Below are 23994 nucleotides of genomic sequence, written 5' to 3'. Positions count from 1 at the left end.
ATTTATTCTTGGCTTTCCGTCTCTTTTCTGTTTATTTTCTCTCCTGCGGGTAGCGCATCATAAACACTGCTTACCCCGTGGCGATTTCAAGAGCCTCTTTTTAATGCAAGCCAACTGTCACACAGAAATGTGCACGCACACCTCTAGCTATGTGACCAAGCCTTTACAGCGAGCTGTACATTAGCGGCAGTAAAAATTCACTTCCAAAGGCCCACACGAAGGAAAAAAACCAAGACGCATGCAGCTTGAAGCAAACGAGTCTGTTGGTGCAGTATCAAATAAGTTGGGTACAACTCACATCCATGCAGTCATGTTATAAGCTCTCACACACACCACCACACGCTCTTAGATGTTCACTTTACACAAAGCACTGTAGGGTGTGTAAATGGCCACTTCTGGTGATCCAACTCTCTGCATTACTTCTCCAAATCTGTCCATCTTTTGATCATCCTCTTCTCATTTCCACCTCTTGCTGTTTCAACATGTTTCCCCCCCACCCCCACTCCACCATTCCGCCCGCTAACTCCATGCGTCATCGCCCCCTCACTCTTTCCATGTCTGTCTGTCCATTCCTTTCTTCTCCGCCTTTACTCTTCAGAGGGCTCTTCATTTCAGTGGAACGATGGATGAGAGACTGGGGCCATCTGCAAGAGCTGATAAAACCACCCGCACACACACGCAGACATACATACCGATGCAGAAACAAGGAGAAACTCATACAGGGATGTTGATGCATCACTAAACCTGCGAGTGCACACACACACTGGCACTCCACTGAACACAAAGGAAAGGGAAAAAGCAAACAACATCCGACAAGACGACGTGTACAAACCGACAACAGCCAGGCAGCAGTTATGTAGGACACGTGCGCTGAAAAGTCTAGCGCATATTCTGCATGTCAAGAGGGAGAGGAATAAAATAAGCCCAGAGAAATCAAAGACCTGAAAGTAAATGCTTTAAGTTCAAAATCTACAGGGTGAGAGCTGTGGAGTAAAGACCGGACTAGAATTTGAGTAACTCTAAGGATGGGGATGTGTGAAGAGAGCAAAGCTGAACAAGAGTGGGGGACAAAAATGCAGCAAGTGGGAGAGGTGGGATGAATATAAGAAGTAGATATGAACAGCCTGCAGGGCAGATTATGTAAAGAGAAAGGGGGGGTGTTGACGGGATGGTCGGCACATCCAAATCTGATATCTGGGATACACTGAAGAAAAGCTGCTGTACCAGATTTACATGGCTGGATCAGCTCAAGCGTTTTGGTGTCCGAGGAACTGAAAATTCAACTACGCTCATTAGTAACATATGCACATCTATACTCAGTACACTCATCTATTCATTATTAATAGATAGCATCTTCATAATCAAGCTGAGCGATATGTGATAATCATGTCATGTGTTCTGGGAAATCGGTGGTATATTTCAGTTCCAGCTAACTGGAGGAAGTTTCATGCTTCAACTACTCACATACACGCCGTTATTTCAGTGCAATTCTCCTTTTCAGCCCCCAAAAAAGAAAAGGCAACTGAATGATGTGCAAGCCAGTGCACTGACAGACACTGGCTCTGCATTATAATATGCCAGCTCATTTCAATGTTTGAGAAACAAAGGCGTGCTCAGACTCCTGTCATGCTAATGCAGGGCCACTGGAGGACACAGGGGACTTTCAGGATGGCTACCAGAGAAAATAATCCTGAGAGCCTTCTTCAGTTGTTCTGCTTTGCAATTAGCATGCAAAGAATCACTTGTCTGCCAGTCCAACTCAGTAGCCACGCTCTCAGAGGAAGCAGCTGCTGTCAACAATACCAATTAAAAGTTGTGACTTTGCCCAAGAAAATGAGGTCAGATTAATATTGGGCCTCATTCACAAACAGTGAGTTATGTACAAACCTGAGGTCCATCAATATCATCTTATCAGAATTTGTTCATACTCTGATTTCTTTTTGGTTGCTCATCAGTTTCAGAAAAATCTTTTTTTAAATCAGCCTCAAAAGCATAATGTAGGCTTCAACACACACTAGCAGGCATTATCTCATTTATAAATATGACCATTGTTCTTTATTATAATCACACAAAGTCTAGCTTTTCATTTCCAATCCCACTGATGCTGGAGGATATGGTTGTTTTCCAATAATGCCTCGAGTTTCTTATCTTGGGCTGACAGATCAGGTGGTTCTGTTCCTCCACCTGTTTCTTCTTATCCCTTTTCATTATATCAGCTTTGATGTACAAAGTTTTTCTATTTTCACTTGAGCATCGAAGGTTAAACAACGTTCAACGTCTGTTATTTCAGCCCGTCTCGTCTCGTGTCTCCTCGCTCATTCCTCCTCAGAAACCTCCATTTCCGTTTCCTCAGCTGGACTTTCTCATGTTTTTGTTTTTTGGGATTCTCTTACAATATTTGCGTTGTGCGGTTAGCTTACTTCAGGGGTGCCTTCAGCTATCGTCCTGCAGCTTTTAGATGCATCCTTGTTCCCACACACCTGAATCAAATGAATGGCTTGTTATCAGGCCTTTGCCAAACATGATGGCATGCTGAAGAGGTAATCAAACCATTTGATTCAGCTGTGTTGGAGTAGGGATGCATCTAAAAGCTGCAGGATAGTAGCTCTCGAGGACCGGGATTGGGCACCCCTGGCTTACTTCCTTACATAGAGAAATGGTGCGCACATATAAGTCTGTTGATTTCTAATGATTGGTATTCACCAACATACGTTTCACGACTTATGGTCATTTTTTGCATGCACTTCTTTTTGCATAAAGAACTTTTTCATCCACATATTAGGCTACGTTCACACTGCAGGTGAAAGCGCATCAAATCCAATTTTTTTTTACCCTATGCGACCCATATCCGATCATGGTCTGACAGTGTGAACGGCACAAATCCGATATTTTCAAATCCGATCTGGGTCACTTTCGTATGTGGTACTGAATCCGATACATATCTGATGTTTTAGAAAGCGACTGCTGTTTGAACGGTCATGTCGCATTAAATCCGTTTTTTACGTCACTGACACAACACAGACGCCAATTATCAGCGCCGGAGAAGACACTGCGAACGCTTCCTGGCCATCCAGTGTAGATGTTAGTGAAACTGTTGGGAAGACAACGTTGGAGAAACGTGAACATTTTATTTGTACTGTATAATCTGCAGATTCTGACAGAAATCTGCAACTATCCTTTGAAGCACCGCTCCTCTCTAAAACAGCAATAAGGATCATTATTAGGTTATCTACATTGTTATGTAAATAACAAAATAACTTTAAGCAAAAATTGGGAAACGTGAAGTCCAAAGTCATTATATTAAGAGCCACCAGTCAAACAATACTGTTTGCTCTGGATCTAAACAGAGCTCGTTGTGTGTGACGTCTTCTTTTGCGCATGCGGGCCGCTTTGAGCGTTCACACTAGAGCGCGTTTGCTGTCGCATTTTATTTGTAGTGTGAACGAGCAGACAAAAAAAATCGGATTTGATCAAAAAATGGGAATTGAGCATTAAGACCTGCAGTGTGAACGTAGCCTTAGTGAATGTGGACCCACTGTGAAAACTGAAAGTAGGCATTGTGATAAATGACTAGTGAAGACACCTGCTTTACTTGTTCCGTGCATCCCCAGTCAAAACATGAATAAATGTGCTTCACCACACTTGAAGCTGATAGCTGTCTTTACCTCTTACGCACTCAAGAAATGAACAATCTTGATTTTATTGTCATTTAAAACTGACAGAAACAGTCATGTTTCAGAAGGAGACTGGGTATTTTATCATTATACAGCTTCAAAATCCTCTAATGAAAAGCTCAAGTTTCAGGTCATTGCTGTCTTAAAGAAACATTAATGCCCCTCTTTTCTTCTGAGGTGCTAGAAACGCTCATTTGAAATGGATAATCACTGAAAAACAGAGTGTAGGTGTAATTTCTCATTTGATGCCATTTTAGACATTAAAAACTCAACTGCCTCCATCTGTCTTTAAACAAACATCTTTTACAGGGTCAGTCGCAACTTTTTCGGTAAAAATGGAAACTTCCTCAAATTTAGTCCCAATGAACTCGAGCATCCTTCAGTAATGTTTCATCTGCACAAACAAATGAGCTTGTCTGAAATCAACAAACAGATCTGCCTTTCAATTACACGGTAACAGCAGGAAGATTAAAGAACAAATTACATCAAATTGTGGGAACTCTGTTTTTTTAATGAATAAATAACAAGATGAAGTTAAGCATCAGAAAGCTCGAACATTACGAAGTTCTACAGGAGAAAGTGCCTGAACAATAATCTCAAAAAACTACTTCCAGAGTACTTCAGTTACTCCAATCCCCTCGCAGCCGACGCAAAAAGGGAAAGTACTAAAGAGAAACGAATTTTTGTTGCCAAATTAAACACTTTCAATATGCACACTGTGTAGCAAAAATATAAAGGTAAGCCTTTCCTAATGTACTGATTTCCTGTAAGTATTCCCTGAAGCATTGATTCAATAATGCAGTACAGACATGGCACTCGATGTAACCATGCAGTATTGTATTATATTAATACTAGATGTGTGAACACATGCAAGCATCCTCCATAGAAAATGTAAGACAGAAAGAACACAGATAAGAGCTGTGAATACACAGGGTGCAGAGACAAAGTAAGACATTGAAAACAAAAGGAGGAGAGAGAAAATGACAGCCAGGTATGAGAAGAAAAACAAAATGACAAATAGTGCAGCGTTAAAGAGCAAAGAGATGAAGTATACTGTGAATAGAGTGAATGGGAGACCAGGTGTGCACAAAAGCAGGAGGGAGAAAAGGGAGGAATCCGATTTAGACAAACGAGTAAAGGAGGAGGAAGCAAGATGGAGGCGCGGGGGACTAAGTGACAAATAAGGAAAAGCTTTCCATAGAGGGGATGAAAGGAGGGAGAATGAGTGGAAGCATAGAGAAAGGAGAAGTGTTTAAAAGATGTAGAAATAAATTAAAAGAGGGGGATAAGAAAATAAACAGAACGAGCATTTAAAAATTAGATGAAACTGGGGGAAATCTGCAAAAACTAACGAGTGACATGACAGTGAGGTGCAAAAGAAAGAATAGGCGGTGGAAATCAGGTATGAGAGAGGAAGAGGCAAAAATAGATGGGGACCAATGTGACAAGGTGAAAGAAAACATTGAAAGAAATATGAAACTGCAAAAATCAACTAACAGAAGAGCAAAAGACACGAAGCAGGTGCACAGGGGGGGAAATGAGAAATGACAGAGAACGGGTGAATAATAACTAGAAAGAAATATAAATATGAAACTGAAGAGAGGAGATGGGAGGGTGATAGCGAGAGTAGATAGAAAACAGGAGGAATGATAAATGAGAGTTGGAGAGAGGGAGGATCAGCTGGAAAAACAACATAAACGACAGGAATATGAGACAGCAAGAAGGCTTGTCAACAGCAGGGAATTTCAATTATAGACACAACACACCTGTGTGCATGCAGCACATCTACGTCTGAACGTGCTGCACACCAACACTCCCACACACCTGCATGTACAGTCTAGATCACATACATAAACACAGAGGCAGAAAACAGGGGGAAACTGATAGTGACAGCGGGAAGTGAGGAAGGCAGATGGAAATGGATCCAGGAGAGGGTGAAAGGGATAATAGAAGGGAAAAGATACAGTGGGAGCAGAGAAAGATGCAGTATAAGGGAGAAAAAGATGGCAACTACCACACTGGTCGAAAATATGGAGAGAAATGTAGCTGGGGTTTCTGTTAGGATACACACTCACCTGACATTTTGTTAGGTACACCTGCTCAACTGTTCATTAATGCAAATGTCTAATTAGGGAAATCACATAGCAGCAAGTCAATGCATGTAGACACGTAGACATGGCTAATACAACCTGTTAAAACAGAGCATCAGAATCAGCAGGAAAGGTGATTTAACTTTGAACGTGGCATGATTGTTGGTGCCAAACGCGTTGGTCTGAATATTCGAGAAACTGCTGATCTACTGGGATTTTCCCACATGAGCAACTCTGTGGTTACAGAGAATGATCAGGGGGAAAAGGAAAATATTCAGTAAGCAGCAGGAAGAAAATGTCTTGTTAATGTCAGAGGTCAAAGGAAAACAGCTAGACTGCTTCAAGCTGATAGAAGGCTTGACCCCTACTCAAGTAACCACTTATTACAATCAGGGTATGTAGAAGAGCATCTCTGAACACAAACCTTGGAGCAGATTTGATGTGTTATACCTTCATAATGTGAAGATGGGCTAAAACTTAAATCTTAGTACCAGGTGAGCATTGCTGAGATGCCACAGCCTTTCAGTACTCTTGCTGACTGTGTTCATCCCTTTACAGTCACACTAAATCATCTCAAACTGGTTTCTTGAACATGACAATGACTTCACGGTACTCAATACGGCTTCTATACAGTCTCCACAGATCTCACTCCTATAAACACCTGTGGGATGAGGCAAAACAGTGTCCAGTCCAGCACAAGCAAGGCGCACCTAATGAAGTGTCTGGTGAGTCTTCGTATAAAACTAACTTTCTTTTAAAAAAACAAAAAAAAACATGTTTTCACAGTTATCAATTCTTCATTATCCCCAACAGCTACAATAAAAAGGCAGCAGCTCGTCTTCCTGGGCTCCTCCAGAGTGAAGACTGACGCAAAGATTGTAATTTTATGTTTCAATAATTAAATCTACAACATGTCTCAAGTCCGAATATTTTTAGAATACACTGTGTGCATAGCAGGGGCAACAGCTTGTAGATGTGCATTCCTCTGCTGATAAACTACACCTTTTGTTGAGCATTTAATTCGTGCTTTGTTTTCTCATCACTCCTAATGATGTCTGAGTGGTGGGAGTTATGCCTGAAAACTCATTTGTTTTGTTGCTTCTTTTATTCCTCCGAGATGTATCCACTTACTCCTCACTTCGTCGGCAGACCAATTTGCTAACAAGAATTATTCAATTTGTCTCATTGTAACATTTTAAAAAAGAACCAGATAATCACAAATGCTCTTATTGCTGGGAGGAGTTGTGTCGCTGGAAATTGAAGACTACCGAAGAACGGCAACGATTTCCAAAAAAAGAAAAAAAAAAAGAAAAAAAAAAATCTATGCCATCGACTATCCATAACAGTCGGGATTTTCTTTGACACCTGGAATCTGGAGCAGTTGAAGTGAAAATTGGGAGACAAAGCATTTCACGATGTTCACTCATGCATATTTCCCCAATTTCAATAAGCTTTGGTCTCTGAATGAAAATAGATTTCTCCTGAATGAGCTACAGCAACCAAGTAAGAAACTTTGCTCACTGAGACTTTCTTGACTCAACACAAACACCGACGGTCTCTCAACATGTTCCATAGTCGTTTTTATCAAATCATTAAAAGGATTTGCAAACACGATCATTTCCGTGCACATTATAAGCAAATATTTGGCTTTGATGAACAAAAATTAGCAGTGAAAAATACAAATGGAAAGAGGAGAGATGAGAAAGAGGTAGGAACGCAGAGTGAGGCACACCAAATGGATGAGCAGACAATTCAGTCGAGGGTAAACTAATAAAGGAACGGGAGAAATGTCACTTTGTAAAAATACAGGCTGGTATGGGCCTATAATTACCATGGTGATGAGAGGCAAAGATGGGAAAATGCTGCATTCAATGCATGAGATACAAAAACAGGGTAAAAAAAAAAAAAAAGCATAAATATGATAAAAACATATTCCTCACACAGCGATTCAACAAACTCCGCCTTGCTCACACGGGAGGAATCACCCCACCCACGACCTTCAAGGTCAAACCCTTTTTCTTGGGAAATCACATCTTGTAGGACTGCATGTGTGTCTGTAGCCACAGTACTGCTGGTTTGCCCTCCTGCAGGTCTGGTGTTCTGGTCAGGGGTCGGGGGTGTTAACAAGGGGCAATGTGAACGTGCCCCTCACTCCGTTTTCTTGCTTTATGTGTAATCCTTGTATAGTGCTATCGGAAACCAAAAGAGATGTTTCCTCTCGTGAAGGCACTGGACAGTAGATTGTAGATGTGATGATGCAAGATCACCACATCTACATACTGTATGTGTGGGAAAATCACATCCTGCTGACTAATAAGTGCATGACACGGTTTACTGCACCGAATGTGTTAGTCTCTCTGCGAGGGAACGACTTTAATCTGCGTATAAAATAATAAGGTTACCATTATCATTACCAGTAATGGTGACAAACCGCTTTTTATAGACAAATGCTGACCTCGACACTTTTTACTACCATTATGGAAAATACTGCTAGTCCTTGAGTTATGAGCGCACAGACCGCCAAGGTTACATCATTACGTGTCACTGTGGGTATTAGTTTAGCAGTTTAATCTAATTTACTCACACAGCCTTGTGATTGGTCCGTTTTTCTTTCACGCCACAAGTAGACTGCAAAGCCCTACACCAGACTTGGACTAATAACTTTCAAACTAGCTGAAATTACATTATAGCATCCTTAAGGCATCTAAAGATTATGAAGTCTCAGAAGTTTAATACAAGCTACACTGGATCCAATAAACAAGGATGCAAAAATCAGGCGTACGCATATATAGACTGCGCGATAATAACATTAACTGCACAGTATTAATAAATAGCTATGACAAACAGCCACATTTCCTTTGCTTGTTCTCTTCAACGGCAGCTTTTTCTCGAAAAACTCATCTGGGTTTTCCTGAATGCACATCTACTGGTTGGTCTGAATACAGTATTGTGCAAAAGTCTGTGCAAAGGGTTCCTTTGGACATTGACTACTTCTTCACACATGTGCAGTCCAGTCCTTGTAGCTGACCATTTTCAGTGTTTGTTTTTACTCGTTTGATAAGCTACTGACCAATGACTCATTCAAGCATGAAAGGCATCCAACTCAAGAGATTAACTAGTGTTGCACCTTAAGGCACTTTGTTACTAAAAGCCTGTCACAATGACATTTGTTTCCATTTCTTTAGCTGAATTTAGAGACAAAAGCTTAAAATAAAAGTATTCATCTATTAACTCAAAACCTGGCAAGCGGTACAGTGTTCCCTGCGAGTGACAACCCCAGCCATCTACAGCATCTTTAAGTCATTTTCATAAGAAACAAGGGGGAAAAAAATCCAATAAAGACTTGACACAGGACCTGGAGAGGCATTTGGCCCTTCAGTTGATCCAGCCACTGTTCACTAAAGCCTCATCAGAAACCGTCTCAGTGGACGTGTGGCTGTCGGGAAGCCATTCTTGAGGCAGGGAAACAGGGAGAAAAGGCTGAGGGGGCCAAATTACACAAGAACTGGACTGACAATCAGTGGCAACAGGTCTGATGAGGTGCTGAAACCTTAAAATGTCAGCTTTATTGAATGAGTGTGGATTATCTGACAGAACAGAACAAAAAGGCACCCAGCATCGAAAGGGGAGCTCTGAATGTCCAACAAGCATGTAGAGCCATTCCTGAAGAATGCAGGTGGTCGTACCAAATATTGACTTTGAATTTTTGAGTTTTTGCCTTGTATTCGTTTGTGTTTCTACATGCTCAAATAAACTCACTGCATCCATTTGCCCAAGACTTTCACAGTACTGCAGGTAATGGTAGCAGGCATCATGAGATGACCCAATGAGATACCTGCATTTTTAAAGACCCAACTCTGAGCTTCTTTCACAGTGTAATGCAGGACCACAGTTTTGAAAACATACTGTCAAAATTCCTCTTATGTTAACCACTTTTTAAAAACCCTAAATCACAAAAATAAACAAAAACAGCACATAGGAAATCGATCAACAGTCAAAACTTTTAAGCAGGAGTTCAAACTTATAACAGACCAAGTTCAGTCACCAGTTGATTACACCGCTGACTGGCGGCTCTGTTAATGGCAGGGAAGAAAATGAAAGATACCAGTGATGAAACTGCCAATAAGATCGAGCCGGTCTGTTTATGGTGTGCAGCTGAAGGTGTTTTTATGATGATAGGCAAGACAAATACACTTCCTCTAATTAGGACTCCACCTGTTTTCAAACTCAAGACTGCTCCTCGGATGAACGATGCACACATACCGGCACACACAGGCCTGCAGACCCGTGCACAAGCATTTTCAAACACATCAAATACGCTGAGTGACGCATGCAAATGTGTTCCATTAAAAGAAACAAACAAGAGAAGGATGCTGTTGGGGGGGTGGAAGTGGAGACACAGATGTGAGTAATGCTGGTTGACACGTTGAAGAGAAAAGACAAGTGATGTATGGGAGGACAGTTAAATCCTCATCTGATCGTCACATTATGACTAATGGGACAATGAATGAAGGAGGAGAAGATGAAGTAGTCTGGTATTGCTCCAGTAAGGGTTTTCTGTTCCCCTGGTTTAGTACGCCGAGCAGGACATGACAGCAGGAAGGGAGGAAGGAAGGACAGAGTGGAGGCAGAGTGAGTGAGAGGAAAAGGAAGATGTAAAATGAGTTTCTGAGTAACAGAGAAGGAGGTTGAATAAAATGAACACTGGGAGGAGAGGAGAACAGCAGGACTTGGCCTTGCAGAGACGAAGCTGGGAAAGACAAATGTGAGAAAAGGATTGGATAAGAGATTGTTGGTAATGTTAAAGGTTAAGGGATGTTAAAGGTGAAAGGATGAGGGAAGATTGATAGTTGGATGTAATGGATTGAGAGCAAATGTGGAAACAATGGGAAACTGGGAGAAAAGGGCACCGTTGACAAGGAGAGAGGAGGACAGAGTTAAGAGGAAAGGAAGAAATGAGCACATTGGAGCAACTCTGAAGATGGATCAGCAGATAAACGAGATGAAAAAAGGGTGATCGCTGCTCCCTTAGATCACATGTTAATCATTCGCTTCAATACCTCAGCATACTATGAAGCAAGCTCAAACTCACCCCCACTGTTTCCCCCGCTGTGAACAACAAAACCATATTTCCACCATCTTTATTTTACTGCCGTAACGTGATTTCAGGGTTCAGTAAATAGTCTTTCATCATCCACTTATCACACTATGGGAGTAAAGGTTTTTCCACTTGTGCTTCTTAGAATCACCTTCATATCTCACAAAGCTAAACTGATCACAGCGTTTACGTGCCAAAAGACTCGCAAACACACCGAATGTGAAGAGCTTCTGAAGAAAAATAGATTAAAATACAAAATGTCATGGTGCTGCTTTAATACTCTCCGCCCTTCGCCTTCCAAAGCAGGCAGTCCATTCCTCCCAGTCATTCTGTCGACGGGGCTGCTGCCGTGCTTGCACTACGGCATCCATCACTCCTCATCCCTCGCTCACACCTTACTTTATTTCTCCCTCTATGAACCTCTCCTCTGTGCCTCCTATGCCTAAACACCATTTTACTTGCTCCAGGCTACGCTCCCCTAAAGCTAAGGCATTAGCATATTTTTCATTCTGCTTCCTCCAATGTTTTAATGGTGCATAAGCAAAGCATCTTATGGAAAATATGAACCGAGAGAAGAAGAGAAAACAGTAGTTTAGGGAAACTGTATATATTGCAGGTAGTCAACACCTTAAGGAAATTCCTATTTAAGAGCAGACATGAAATATACAAGTCAAACTTGTGAGATTTTAATATCACTCAGTGTATGCAGACCTCTGTGGTATATCCACGCTGTGCCAATTAAACACCAACCTTGCTGTGTTGCATGAAGCTGGTTAATATTGTAAAGATTTACTGAAATTCAGTTGTTTTTAAGCAAATTTAACTTCATTGTTGTTTTCCAAAAAGTCTAAAAAGGCATAATTTACTTAACTGTTATTAAAAAATGTACCAATATAATTTTTTAACTTTTTGCAATGAAAATGCAGCTGTGGTAGTTCTGGGTGCGATTTGTTTTAACATTATATAACATATCCATTATTCCCTGGCAACACATCTATTAAATCTATTCAGGGCAGAAACTTGCCTGGGGGTGAATGTGTTGGTGCAAGTATGGCACCATACTGGTGAGAAAAGTAACTAGAAGCCCCAGAAAAACTCAGTAATGACTTCATTCCTATAATAAATAAAACATTGCCTATTGATTTTGAAGTTCAGGTTCAAATCTTGCTATCTATTATCAAAGTTCAATTTTTCCTCCCTGTTTTGTTTGCTTTAGCGCACACGCGCACAGTGAACAGCCCCAGAAAACTAAGGAACAGCACTGCAAATGTGAGCCAAGTATTTACCTTTATTTTGCATCACTTTGCTCTTCACATACAGATGAGATATAAAAATAGCCTCTGATGTGGTGCTGTTCCCTTTTTACCTCCAACATCAAATATCCCACCTTTATTTTTGCAGATTTTTATGCTGTTCTAACGTGAAGTTTTTTCTAATCCAAGTAAAGGACAGTTATTTTGGTGCTTTATGGAAGTAGTGTGTGGCTCCAGTCCTTTCCTCCTGAAACACAGCACTGCTGAAAATCCATCACCTTCTGTGCTACAACCACGTGGGTTTCAAATATTCGGAGCATCGTGTTTGAAGGGTTATCTGTATCTGATCCGACCCTGCGCAGAAGTTTCAGTGTCGTTATTTCTCAAAGACAATTACTCGACTTTCCTCGGACACCTCAAGTGAATTACAACCTATAACTTTCATCCTCGTGCCCTTCACCTTTTACTTTGTTGCTCCGCCTCCGACCAGTCACGGCCATCCAGCAATAATTTATTAAGTGCCTGGTGTCCCATTCCTCCATCTTTATTGATTGTGTTTATTTCATTCACCTTGCATGGTGGTGGTGAGGCCTCCCTCTATTGTCCATCATGTTTCCGCATTCAAAATCACAGGTAAATGGTGCAGGATGACGGGTAAAGAGACCAAAATAAACCCAATGGAGAAGGAAATTAATAAAATGGCTGAAAAGAAGAGTGAGCGCTCTATGAAGAAGGAATCTGGGTATGTGAAATATGTACATTATTGTTAAGCTGAGTGGTAGGTTGGAGGACGGTTTCTGAGAATTGCAGGGGGAAGCTGAAGAGGAAAAATATGGAGTAGAAACAAGGTGGAAAGTCCTTGAAATGGAAAGGTCACAAGCCCCTTCATGGCCACTCTTCTCACATAATTTTCACGGTGAATAGTAATGAACGTGAGAATGCCATCTAATGAGGATGGTATTTAAAAACAGATTCGATGTTTGGTCCTGCAAGGCCAATTTAAAGGTGATCCTGGAATATGTGCTGCTTACTATAATACAACTTAAAATTAAGAAAATTCTGAGATGGCTCCTTTAATGCGCTGATATGTCCAGGTTAAATTAACTCTGATCATTGAGCCACGTATCCCGCTAATAAACTAAAACCCCTTGGAGCCAAATGAAATGACAAATTAAATTTAAATCTATATGCAAAACAACTTCTAGTTCACCCCTTTTTAACAGAATTAATTGGTAAGACCAGGAAGTCATTGGTAATCCATTTCTTTTTAATCAAAATGTGGTGAGTACTTGTAAACCAAAAGAAATGTTTTCAACACCCCCACCTCCAGACAATGATGAACCCACTCAGTCTAACAGTTTAAATGCACCCATCAGTGAAAGCTTTCACATTTCTAGTTCCTGTCAGTAGCAGCAGCCTCACCCAGGCCGTGCTGGATGTGAATACTCCTCTCTCATTAAAACAGGAAAATTATATCATATCACTATGGGAATAGTTCTCGTTTGGAATCACTGGCTCTATTTTCAGAAATCAAGATCACGATGCAGGTGCACGCATGGTCGGCTCCAAGGCTCTTATTGTTTGAGTATAAACTAACAAGGTTAAAATAATTTGATATGCCGCAAACACTGGCTTTTGATAGAGTGCACTCAACTCCTCTGGCAGATTTAGTGAATTTAGAGATCGCAGGATACTGGTGGAAAATGTACACGTGAAATTTTAAATATTATTCCTGCATTTTTGGCCAAAAAGAAAGAACCTTTTAACTCTTGCAGTCTTGTTCACACCATCTGAACCGCCACAAAAAAGCTTTTTGATTTTGTAAAATCAGCTGGCCTCTTTTGGCCTTTGCCACCTTCATTAGGTTTCTTAGTAGACAAATAGCTTCACTACACCAGCAAATGAACACAATGAGGGCACTTGTAGATAAAGCCTACCTCAATCCTTCCCGTGTCTGGCTGGAAGCCTCTGGATGGGTCCTCGGTTGTCACTCTACACTGGATTGCGCAGCCATTCACCCTGATCTTGTCTTGTTTGAGGCCGAGTTCTGGCAGGCTGCGGCCCTCGCACACATGGAGCTGAGCATGCACCAGGTCCACGCTGTGGCAGAGAGAGAGAGGCGATGAGGTGAATTATGGACAACCTGAGTATGGTTTGAATAGCCCTTAATTTCCCTTGATGTCACTGTGGAGAACATTTTTTCCCACACTTACAAGACTTATGGGAGCAGAAAGACCACTTTTCCCTTAATGTAAGATTTTTTTAGCTATTCTTGGCATAAAATTGGGGCAGAGAGGGTCTGGAGATAAAATGGGTTTAATTTCTCACTTGAGGAAATGAATCTGGAGTGTTTGACAAGCAAACAATGCATTTGATAGCCTACTACTAATTTAATGCTGCTGAAACAATAACTCCAGGACAGTGAGAGAGGGGTAAACAAGCTGGGCACAGTAAATCCAATTTAACATAATCTAACCAAGTGATAAACAGGTAACATAACTTGTGTTCATTAGAGATTATTTAGGCATACTAAGGTGCTACAAAGATGAATAGATCACTACTATTTTGATTTATTAAATTTGAATGTGTCAATCACAGATGTAGATGCTCACAGCATGTGTTTCATTCAGCTCTGTGTATTATGTTACATGTCAAACAACATCAGAAACGTAAAGTATACAAATTGTTTTACATATGCAAAACACTTTATTCACAACTCTAGAAATGCATCATCACTCAGGGGCAAGTGCATGCACACAAACAGCAGTACATTATGTAAATCTGTATTCAGTGATTATTCAATATAAGAAGGAATTTAAATGCAAGAGGGACAGAGTTTCTCCCATTTCCATGAGCTGTAACCCTTAACATCAATTTTGGCTCATCTGAATGCATTTATTTAAATGTAAAGCTCCAATGAGGTGTTCTAGGTTAAGCTTCATGACCTTGTGCAGTCAAACACACAACCAAATGTATAAAAATACTTCTTCCTGTTTATTTTAATGGGGGCACATTTTAAATGCAGCTGTGGACAGACACAGTGTGTGGGTGAGGGGAGATGTAATTCCTTACACAGCCCACCCACTGCCCAAGACAAACAACTACACAACCTCTCCAGCTTGAAGGATGAATGAGAAACATCTTGGCACACAAGCTTAGATCATGGTCACTGTTTTGGCTTTCATCTCCTTTATGTCTCATTTCTGTTGCATCCACATCCTGGCTAAACAGAAGGACGATTATGCATCAGCCTGCTGTGAAATGTGTTGGTGGAAGACACCAACTCTCTCTTGATAAGTTGGACAGGCGCCAACATCATGTCTTTGTTCCACTTTCATGAATAAGTTGGAACTTTGAAGTTAGACAGCTCCACTCAAATCTTCCAATAACAAAAGAACAAGATGAAATGAGACACACTGGGATATGCCCCCAACAGCAGTTATGGAAATTTCTCGGTTTCTCTGCATTTTATTTTATTTTTAATTAGGATACAGATTCGAAACCAGACTGAGAATACTACCAACAAAAACTGGTCACTATGTATCCACACTGTTAGCCTCTGAGGGCTATAGAGCTTTGCCCGACAGTACACAGGAACAGGGATTTTTATTCTCTCTCTTGTGTTGTGTACAATTTTATTAAGGCTAATAATTGAGATAAAACTATAATACATATAATAATTGGTGAAGACAAATTTATTTTGACAGTAACGCCTTCTGTCAGCAGTTCAACTTGCTCACTTAACATAAACACACTGACATCTGCAGAGCATTCAGATATTCATTAAAAGTAATGCAGAAGAAAAAGAAAGGAAAAAAAGAACAAACAAACCCAAAAGGACAACTATTGAAATTCTAATATACGGCTTATGAGATGGAAAATGGAAATTGTGTTCCTACTGAACTTCTTTAGTGTTATGCAAATAAATATTTCAATGACAAACGAGATGACAAAACATTTTCTCAGTTGAGAGTCAAACGCTTGGCTTTTTTTATTGCACAGATCAAGTCTGACCTAGATTTCCTTCTGTACATAATTTATCTGGAAAACATAAGGCTATTCTGATTGAGTGAAGCGCCTTGAAGGTTTATGAAATTCATTGTATACTAATTTGACTCCGACAAATTAAAGCGCCTGCAGCAACATCTGTCCCTCAGCGCAGTCATTTACAGAATAAAAGTCATTTGGATCATTAGCAAGTTACACAATGTGGCCCAACTATGCAAGAAGGGGATGAAGGTGATTTGCCTTCAGTGAAGTAAATGCCGCGCTACAGCCTAAGAGCTGTTGCTCGGCTACAATAAAAATGTGAGGACAGTAAATGCTACATGTTGTAACTTCTGGCAAAGTAGAGAACACAGGATTAACCACACTTATTAGGACTGACCTGAAACATCTGTACGGAAACAAAGTTGGATACTATAAGCAGGGACGAGAGTTTGATAGCTAAGAACTTCAGGTTAGGAATGATGCAGCTAGCTGTATAATATGTCCTGAAAGCTCCGACTCAAATAGATTACAGATCCACATTTCCACACTTTCAAATAATCTCACGGTCTGAGAATGACCTGCGGTAATAAGACTAAAGCAGGGAGTGAAAGATCAAGAAATATCCAAATGGAAATGCTGTTTGTCTAAACGTCACTATTTGATGTTTTGTGTCCTTTCTCTCTTCTCTCTTGTTTAAGAATCTCATAACCATCTTTACTATAATATACATGCTACATATATAATGCAGGACTCATTTGCAAGCCTAGGACATAAAATCAGGTTGAATATATACTTTGTAACTGGAAAAAATATGGGTTATGGGTATGCATAATTAATAAATGGATTATTAATATTCCTCAATCTCATCGTTTGTGCTTTATGGTTCAATGCGAGAAATATAATCTGGAAGTTCTCTGTACAGTAATGTTCTGTTCCTATATACACAACTAAAAGTATGCGGAGCCCAGAAATTGCAGCATCAACAAAATTATAAAGTTTAAAAATTGACCTGCTACTTAAGCAGCCCGGTTACACACTCTGCTGCCCGTCGCAGCTCTCTGCTTCTACACCTGATACTTTAGCGTAGCCTCAGATTACACTGACACACTTCATGGCTAAACACTGGGATTTCCAGGCTTCTACCGTTCTACCTTTAAAAGCCGGAGAGCAGTCAAATGCTGGAAGTGGAAGCTAAATTGGCTAGTCATTCATATGTATATTAGGTCGTTACCTAGGAATTCTGGAGGGAGGGGAGTGGGGGTGAGTGATTGAGGGGGTGGGGGAGTGGAGTGTTTCAGTTTGACATCTTAGGGAGAAATCAACACATGTCCTTTGTATGTCCTTTGTTGCTGACATTTATTGATGAAAACAGTACAAAAAACCAACCATTTGTACACATATTTACAAATAATGATAAAAAGTGAGTGAGTACATTTCAACATTTTCAGCAATCACTCACAATCCTGGCACTGCCACGGTATCTGTCGTCTGCATTTACCACATGTGTACCTGTAGCAGTGAACACATCGCACAGTGGCCTGATTTTTTTTGCATCTGTGTTTGACCTGACACGTGGCCCTTTTTCCAGGGCTCGGTGTGGAGTGGCATACCTGAGTGGTGAATTCATTGCGATCTGTCTGTCTAGTGGATTGAGGAATTTCCCTGCGAATCTTGTTGACTGTGCCGAGGATGGTGGTTTTCCGTCCAAGAAGTTTTTGCACAAGTGAAAGCGATGTGAAGAAATTGTCCGTGGTAACATTTCTGCCCTTGTCTAGGAGCTGTATAGGCTCGAAAGCCTACTACCAACTAAGCATATTAGGTGATGTGCATCTCTGTAATGAGAAGGGGATGCAGAGGGATGCAGCAGTCTCAAAATTGCAAAGCTTCTGAAGCGTGATCATCGAACAATCAAGCGTTTCATTCAAAATAGTCAACAGGGTCGCAAGAAGCGTGTGGAAAAACCAAGGCGCAAAATAACTGCCCATGAACTGAGAAAAGTCAAGCATGCAGCTGCCAAGATGCCACTTGCCACCAGTTTGGCCATATTTCAGAGCTGGAAGAAGTCTGCATCCTTCAAGAAAAACATGATTTTCATGCAGGACAATGCTCCATCACACGCGTCCAAGTACTCCACAGTGTGGCTGGCAAGAAAGGGTATAAAAGAAGAAAAACTAATGACATGGCCGCCTTGTTCACCTGATCTGAACCCCATTGAAAACCTGTGGTCCATCATCAAATGTGAGATTTACAAGGAGGGAAAACAGTACACCTCTTTGAACAGTGTCTGGGAGGCTGTGGTTGCTGCTGCACGCAATGTTGATGGTGAACAGATCAAAACACTGACAGAATCCATGGATGGCAGGCTTTTGAGTGTCCTTGCAAAGAAAGGTGGCTATATTGGTCGCTGATTTGTTTTTGAATGTCAGAAATGTATATTTGTGAATGTGGAGATGTTATATTGGTGTCACTGCTAAAAATAAATAATTGAAATGGGTATATATTTGTTTTTTGTTAAGTTGCCTAATAATTCTGCACAGTAATAGTCACCTGCACACACAGATATCCCCCTAAAATAGCTAAAACTAAAAACAAACTACAAACTACTTCCAAAAACATTCAGCTTTGATATTAATGAGTTTTTTGGGTTCATTGAGAACATGGTTGTTGTTCAATAATAAAATTATTCCTCAGAAATACAACTTGCCTAATAATTCTGCACTCCCTGTAGTTCCAATTATCTGTGGGTTTCCCAGGTTTGCTGACCAGCAGTCATTTACACTACCTTTCACCCCAATAGAAGCGTACGCTGCAGATGGAGAGCCAACGGCTAAGGCCAGGAGAAGTATCTCGAGTCGCCTTCAGAGCTTCCTGTGTTTCATCACTCTTGACATGCTTCATAGCATTCAAGAATGGACTATTCAACATGCACAGCAAACGGAGCATGTTCATTGGTTCATGGACCTCCCTGAACTAATGGCATTTATTGCAATTGTCATCTTGCGGGGGGTTTACAGGGTTCCATCGGTAAATGACTGCTGGTCAGCAAACCTGGGAAACCCACAGATAATTGGAACTATGGCACGAAACCGCTTCCAAGACATCATGCAACACCTACGCTTTGATGACAAGTCCACCCGCAGTGATCGAGCAAAGACTGATAAGTTCGCTGCAATTTCCAGTGTGTGGGGATCATTTGTCACCAACTGCATCACGTGCTACAACCCTGGTCTACATATCACCGTTGATGAACAGCTTTTCCCATCAAAGACTCGGTGCTGTTTCCTGCAGTATATTGCAAGTAAACCGGACAAGTTTGGGATCAAGTTTTGGGTGGCCTGCGACCTAAAATCCAAGTACATTTGCAATGTCTTCCCATATCTTGGCAAGGACCCCAATCGTCCCACTGGGGAGAGACTTTCTGAAAATGTAGTAATGAGGCTGATGGAACCATTCCTAGACAAGGGCAGAAATGTTACCACGGACAATTTCTTCACATCGCTTTCACTTGTGCAAAAACTTCTTGGACGGAAAACCACCATCCTCGGCACAGTCAACAAGATTCGCAGGGAAATTCCTCAATCCACTAGACAGACAGATCGCAATGAATTCACCACTCAGGTATGCCACTCCACACCAAACTGAAACACTCCACTCCCCCACCCCCTCAATCAGTCACCCCCACTCCCCTCCCTCCAGAATTCCTAGGTAACGACCTAATATACATATGAATGACTCCAGCATTTGACTGACTGCTCTCCGGCTTTTAAAGGTAGAAACGCAAAATGACTGCTCTCCGGGGGTCTAAGTGTAAAGTAAGGTAACAGCCACTAAAAGCATTTACTTTTCTGACACTGCAGCTACTCCCCCCTCCCCTCACATACACACTTTAAAAGTTACTCACACTAGTACAGTTGAGGTATTTGAGCGAAGCCCAGGAGATGCTGCTGTTCGTCCTCGGAGCACGACTTCACTACGGTGCTAATCTTTTTTTAAACTAATTGACAATGAATGTATCATGTAAAATAAATATTTTAAAGTTCTACAAATTTATCTGTCAAACAAAAGTCTGATACTTTGACAGCGCAAAATTCAGACCGTTTCTCTTTAATGTGACGTGTGTATTATGTGTTGCACTAATGCAGCTGTGCCAAGGATAGCTGCCACTGCCTTTTCACACATCTACTCATTTTTACTACATTCGGCTTAGTAAGACTGCAAACTTTGCCAAAAAGTGACCAGATCCATTTACCCATGGCCAACATGTAATTTTATAAAAGTCTGCCAATTTAAAAAAGAAAAAAAAGAAAGAAAGAAAGAAAAAAAACACAAGTGGTTGACCTCTACGCCCTCTTTTCTGCATATTGTGTGTGCACTCTCCAATGCAAGTACTCTTCATGCACCGAGCACAGCAGGCAGGCTACAAATAGCAGTTTAATTATATTTCGCCTAGAGCCCACCAAACTAGGTACTCCTGAGTTGCAGCACTACCCTGCGGTTTGTTCTTTGTCAATTAGATGGTGGAAATTTGATTAAATTATTTCGTTTCAAGTAAGCACAACAAACTGAAAATGATGACAAGGTTCAGACTCGAACCCACCACAGTACAACAACTTTAGACTGCATTCAGACATTATTCACCACCTGCCTTAAGGCACTTGTCAATTGTTTTTAGGTGTAGTACAGCATATTCCCCAGTTTAGCAAATGATTACAACAAATGCAATGCAATACAAAGCTGCCTGCTCTTTTCTTTTATACACTAAGCCAACGAGAGGGAACGAACTCTACCTTGAGCAAACTTTGTAGCTGTAGAAATGCAAGTCCTTTCCACCTTTATTAATAACAAACTATCTGTGTACGTGGTACATTTTTGCATCTAAAAACATGAATATTTTCACAGATTTTTACTAAATGGTTATTTGTACTCAACTCTTTCAATAATTCTGGAGTACGGATTATTCTGACTTCAAGGCCATACCTTCAATACATCCAATATTTTTTGTCCTGAAAACACCAAGAATGTATAAATCCTTCAACATACCCAGTCCAATATTGGATCTGTTCTGCTCCGTTTCAGCTGACAAGTTTATTTATCATCCCTGCCAGAATTGCCTTTTGTTTTTTTTAAATGCTGTCAGAACCCAAATGCCAAATACATTACTTGGCCTTTACTTCTACGATTGTGCAACAACCTCACTTAAGGCTACTTAAGTTGCCTGTAAACACTTAGACCAACTCTGAAACACCAGTCTACTAGAGATATAAATAAGACACACACTTTATCAACTATGGAACAACATAAAGGTTCAATCATAGGGCATTTCCAGCATTAGCTGGATTCATTAATGACTGCTACTATCACAAAGTGCAAGTCAGATTTCAGTATAACAAAAGCTTTTTTGGGGACCAGCAGCATAAACCGTGTTTCACCAGGACAAAGACACCCAAGAAATATCTGAAGTATGGAGGTCTGTCTTCATACCGTGTTATATTTCAGCTTTGATGGCTAAACGCACATTTTCTTGTGGAATCTAAGCATTGACTTTTAAAGAGTCACTGGCCTTATGTTTGGAAGGAAAAGTCCTGATAGCCAAATCCGCATTCTACACTCCGGCGTTAAAGCTCTACATTAAAGACACCAAGACAAATCGGCTCTTGCAGTCTTCGCAAAAAGTCTAAACTCCAATTGAACTTACCATGTCTCCCTCCGAGAAACTTCAAAGATGAGGTAAACCCTTTCATCTGAAGTCGAGGTCAAGACTGTGCGCATATTGTTTATCCAAGCTAGCTCACGTCTTATCAGTCCAACACACTCAACCTGAGAGCTGCAGCCTAACAAGACATCACCGTTAACCGAGTCGACTTTAACGTCTTTTTATCTAAACGTCATGTTTGATGGAGTAAAATATTCTCAAAGACAATGGAGCCAGTTCCTTTCCTCAAGATATCCTGCACTGGAAATGCTGAATCAGTGCAGTATGGCCATGTACATCTTATAAAAGGGTTCAGGAAACTTTTAGATTATGTACTAACAAATCCCAATTATTTAGTTTAACCTGTTTTCATGACACATGACTAAATTAATTTGCCTGGTACTTTGGATCTAGAGCCTTTAACAAGCCATAGCTGTAGGCTAATATATACCTGATATACTGTGGAATTTTCCATTCCTATTGTGTACAAGTCCTCTGTTGTCAGACACCGTTGGCTCCTACGAATCTAGAACCCATCTGATCCCATATTTTCCTTCTGGCCTCCTACTGTAGTTAAAGGTAATTATACAGAGATCAATGGCAGCAATCTTTTCACAGTAAGAAAGTAGACATAGGACTCATTTCCTATCTTCAATTTCAAGTTTAAGGTGGTAGAAAGAGGAAGCGAAAGACCGTAACGAAGGACCAGTTTTTATGCATGCACCCCTTTGTGCCAAAGAAGGCACAAAGTAGCGCTAACGGGTCCTACATGCCACTACTAGTGTTACACCACAACTACATGCATCTGGCTGCTTTGCCATTTGTTTTGTTACATTTGTTCCCGTGAAACTCATCCTAAATATCATCCTAAAATTACTGCAGGTCATCTCCAGAGTCAAGAGTACAATGAAGGTTTCATTAAAATGTAATTCTATTAAAATGAATCATCACGTCTGCTCTGAGTTACACTCTGTTACAGTGCCAAGGTGCAGCGAGATCATAGAGGATGTATAATGTACTGACCTGTGACAGACAAACCCACTTCTCCCCATTAAATTCTTAAATATGTTCATAATCTATATGGACATTGCCAGCATATGATTATTTTTCTGCCTTTCCCTTTTGTTATTATGGACACACTCATATTACTTACCTTTACCAAACACATTCCTACATCATCACATTGCACGTGGAAAGTACATTAGCCTCATTCTTGTACCTGAGAGCACGGCATCGAGCTGCAAGCGCGGAGAACTTCGTCTCAATCTGTCACATGTGCACGCGCGCACACAGAGGCCATGAAGGCTGAGTACTAATTGCATATCATTTTCAGTCGCTTCACTCAGAGCTCGTTAGCAGGGGAGAAAGGGGTGGCTGTGCGCCCGGAAATAAAAGTGGAAGATAGAAAGAATATAGTATAGCGAGAGGATGAAGCAGTTTGTTGTGGCCATAGGAGACCAGAAAACGGGGAAGGAGCAATACAAGGAAGTAAAAGGCAAAGAAAATGCACAACTTCACTCTGAAGAACCATACGGATGGAAGAAATTAAAAACCAGACAAAATGACAGCTATATTTCTAATGTTTAAGGCAGGAGGGTGAGAAATGAAGCGAGTGGAAGGAGAAAGAGTGGGAGTATGGTAAAGGATAAAAAGCTGGATACTAAGACTGAAAGAACGAGTGGGAAAAGTGGGAGTGTGGAAAAGATTGGATTTGGCCTTGCTCAAAAGAAAAGGAATGAAGGCAAAGAGGAGGTGGAAGGACGTGAAGGTGGCAGAGGGAGTAGGGGGGGGGGGGCAGTTGGGACTGGAGAGGGAAGGAAGGATAGAGGGATAAGATGGATAAATTAGAGTGTGGAACGAGTGGGATAAGAAGGAGGATGTCCATGTCGAATTGAGAAGGGAGCGAGGGAGTGAGTAAAATGGAATGACTCAGGGTGAGGGATAGATAATGGTAAAACAGGGAAGGAGATAAGACAGGGAGGAAAAGAGGAGGTGGCAGTGCATAAGGCAGGAAAGCTTTAATAAAGAATTTGTTGCAAAATCAAAGCATGGCAGAAAAATAAGAAACGAGCTTAAATTATTTGACTTTCAGGTAAATATACATTAGTTTTCCAGCCGAGTGTAAGAGGAAAGGATTTATATCATCGTAATGTCTGTTTGCTCAGCAGCCCTTACATCCAACGTACATACCTAGCAA

At 40.9% G+C, this 23994-nt stretch overlaps 1 protein-coding gene across 4 annotated transcripts in view; it reads right to left on the bottom strand.

Moving 5' to 3' along the window:
• The window catches only part of pcxb (pyruvate carboxylase b), a 291444-nt gene that overhangs the window by 177819 nt on the left and 89631 nt on the right, over positions 1 to 23994 (bottom strand). For all 4 annotated transcript variants that reach the window (XM_026161745.1, XM_026161746.1, XM_026161748.1 and 1 more), the window contains exon 11: positions 14053 to 14215. In XM_026161745.1, coding sequence (XP_026017530.1) covers positions 14053 to 14215 — 163 coding nt within the window. The remainder of the gene's footprint in view (positions 1 to 14052; positions 14216 to 23994) is intronic.

The sequence above is a fragment of the Astatotilapia calliptera genome, chromosome 3, assembly GCF_900246225.1.
Source record: "Astatotilapia calliptera chromosome 3, fAstCal1.2, whole genome shotgun sequence".
Lineage (NCBI taxonomy): Eukaryota > Metazoa > Chordata > Actinopteri > Cichliformes > Cichlidae > Astatotilapia > Astatotilapia calliptera.
This window is presented reverse-complemented; position numbering and strand designations above follow the sequence as displayed.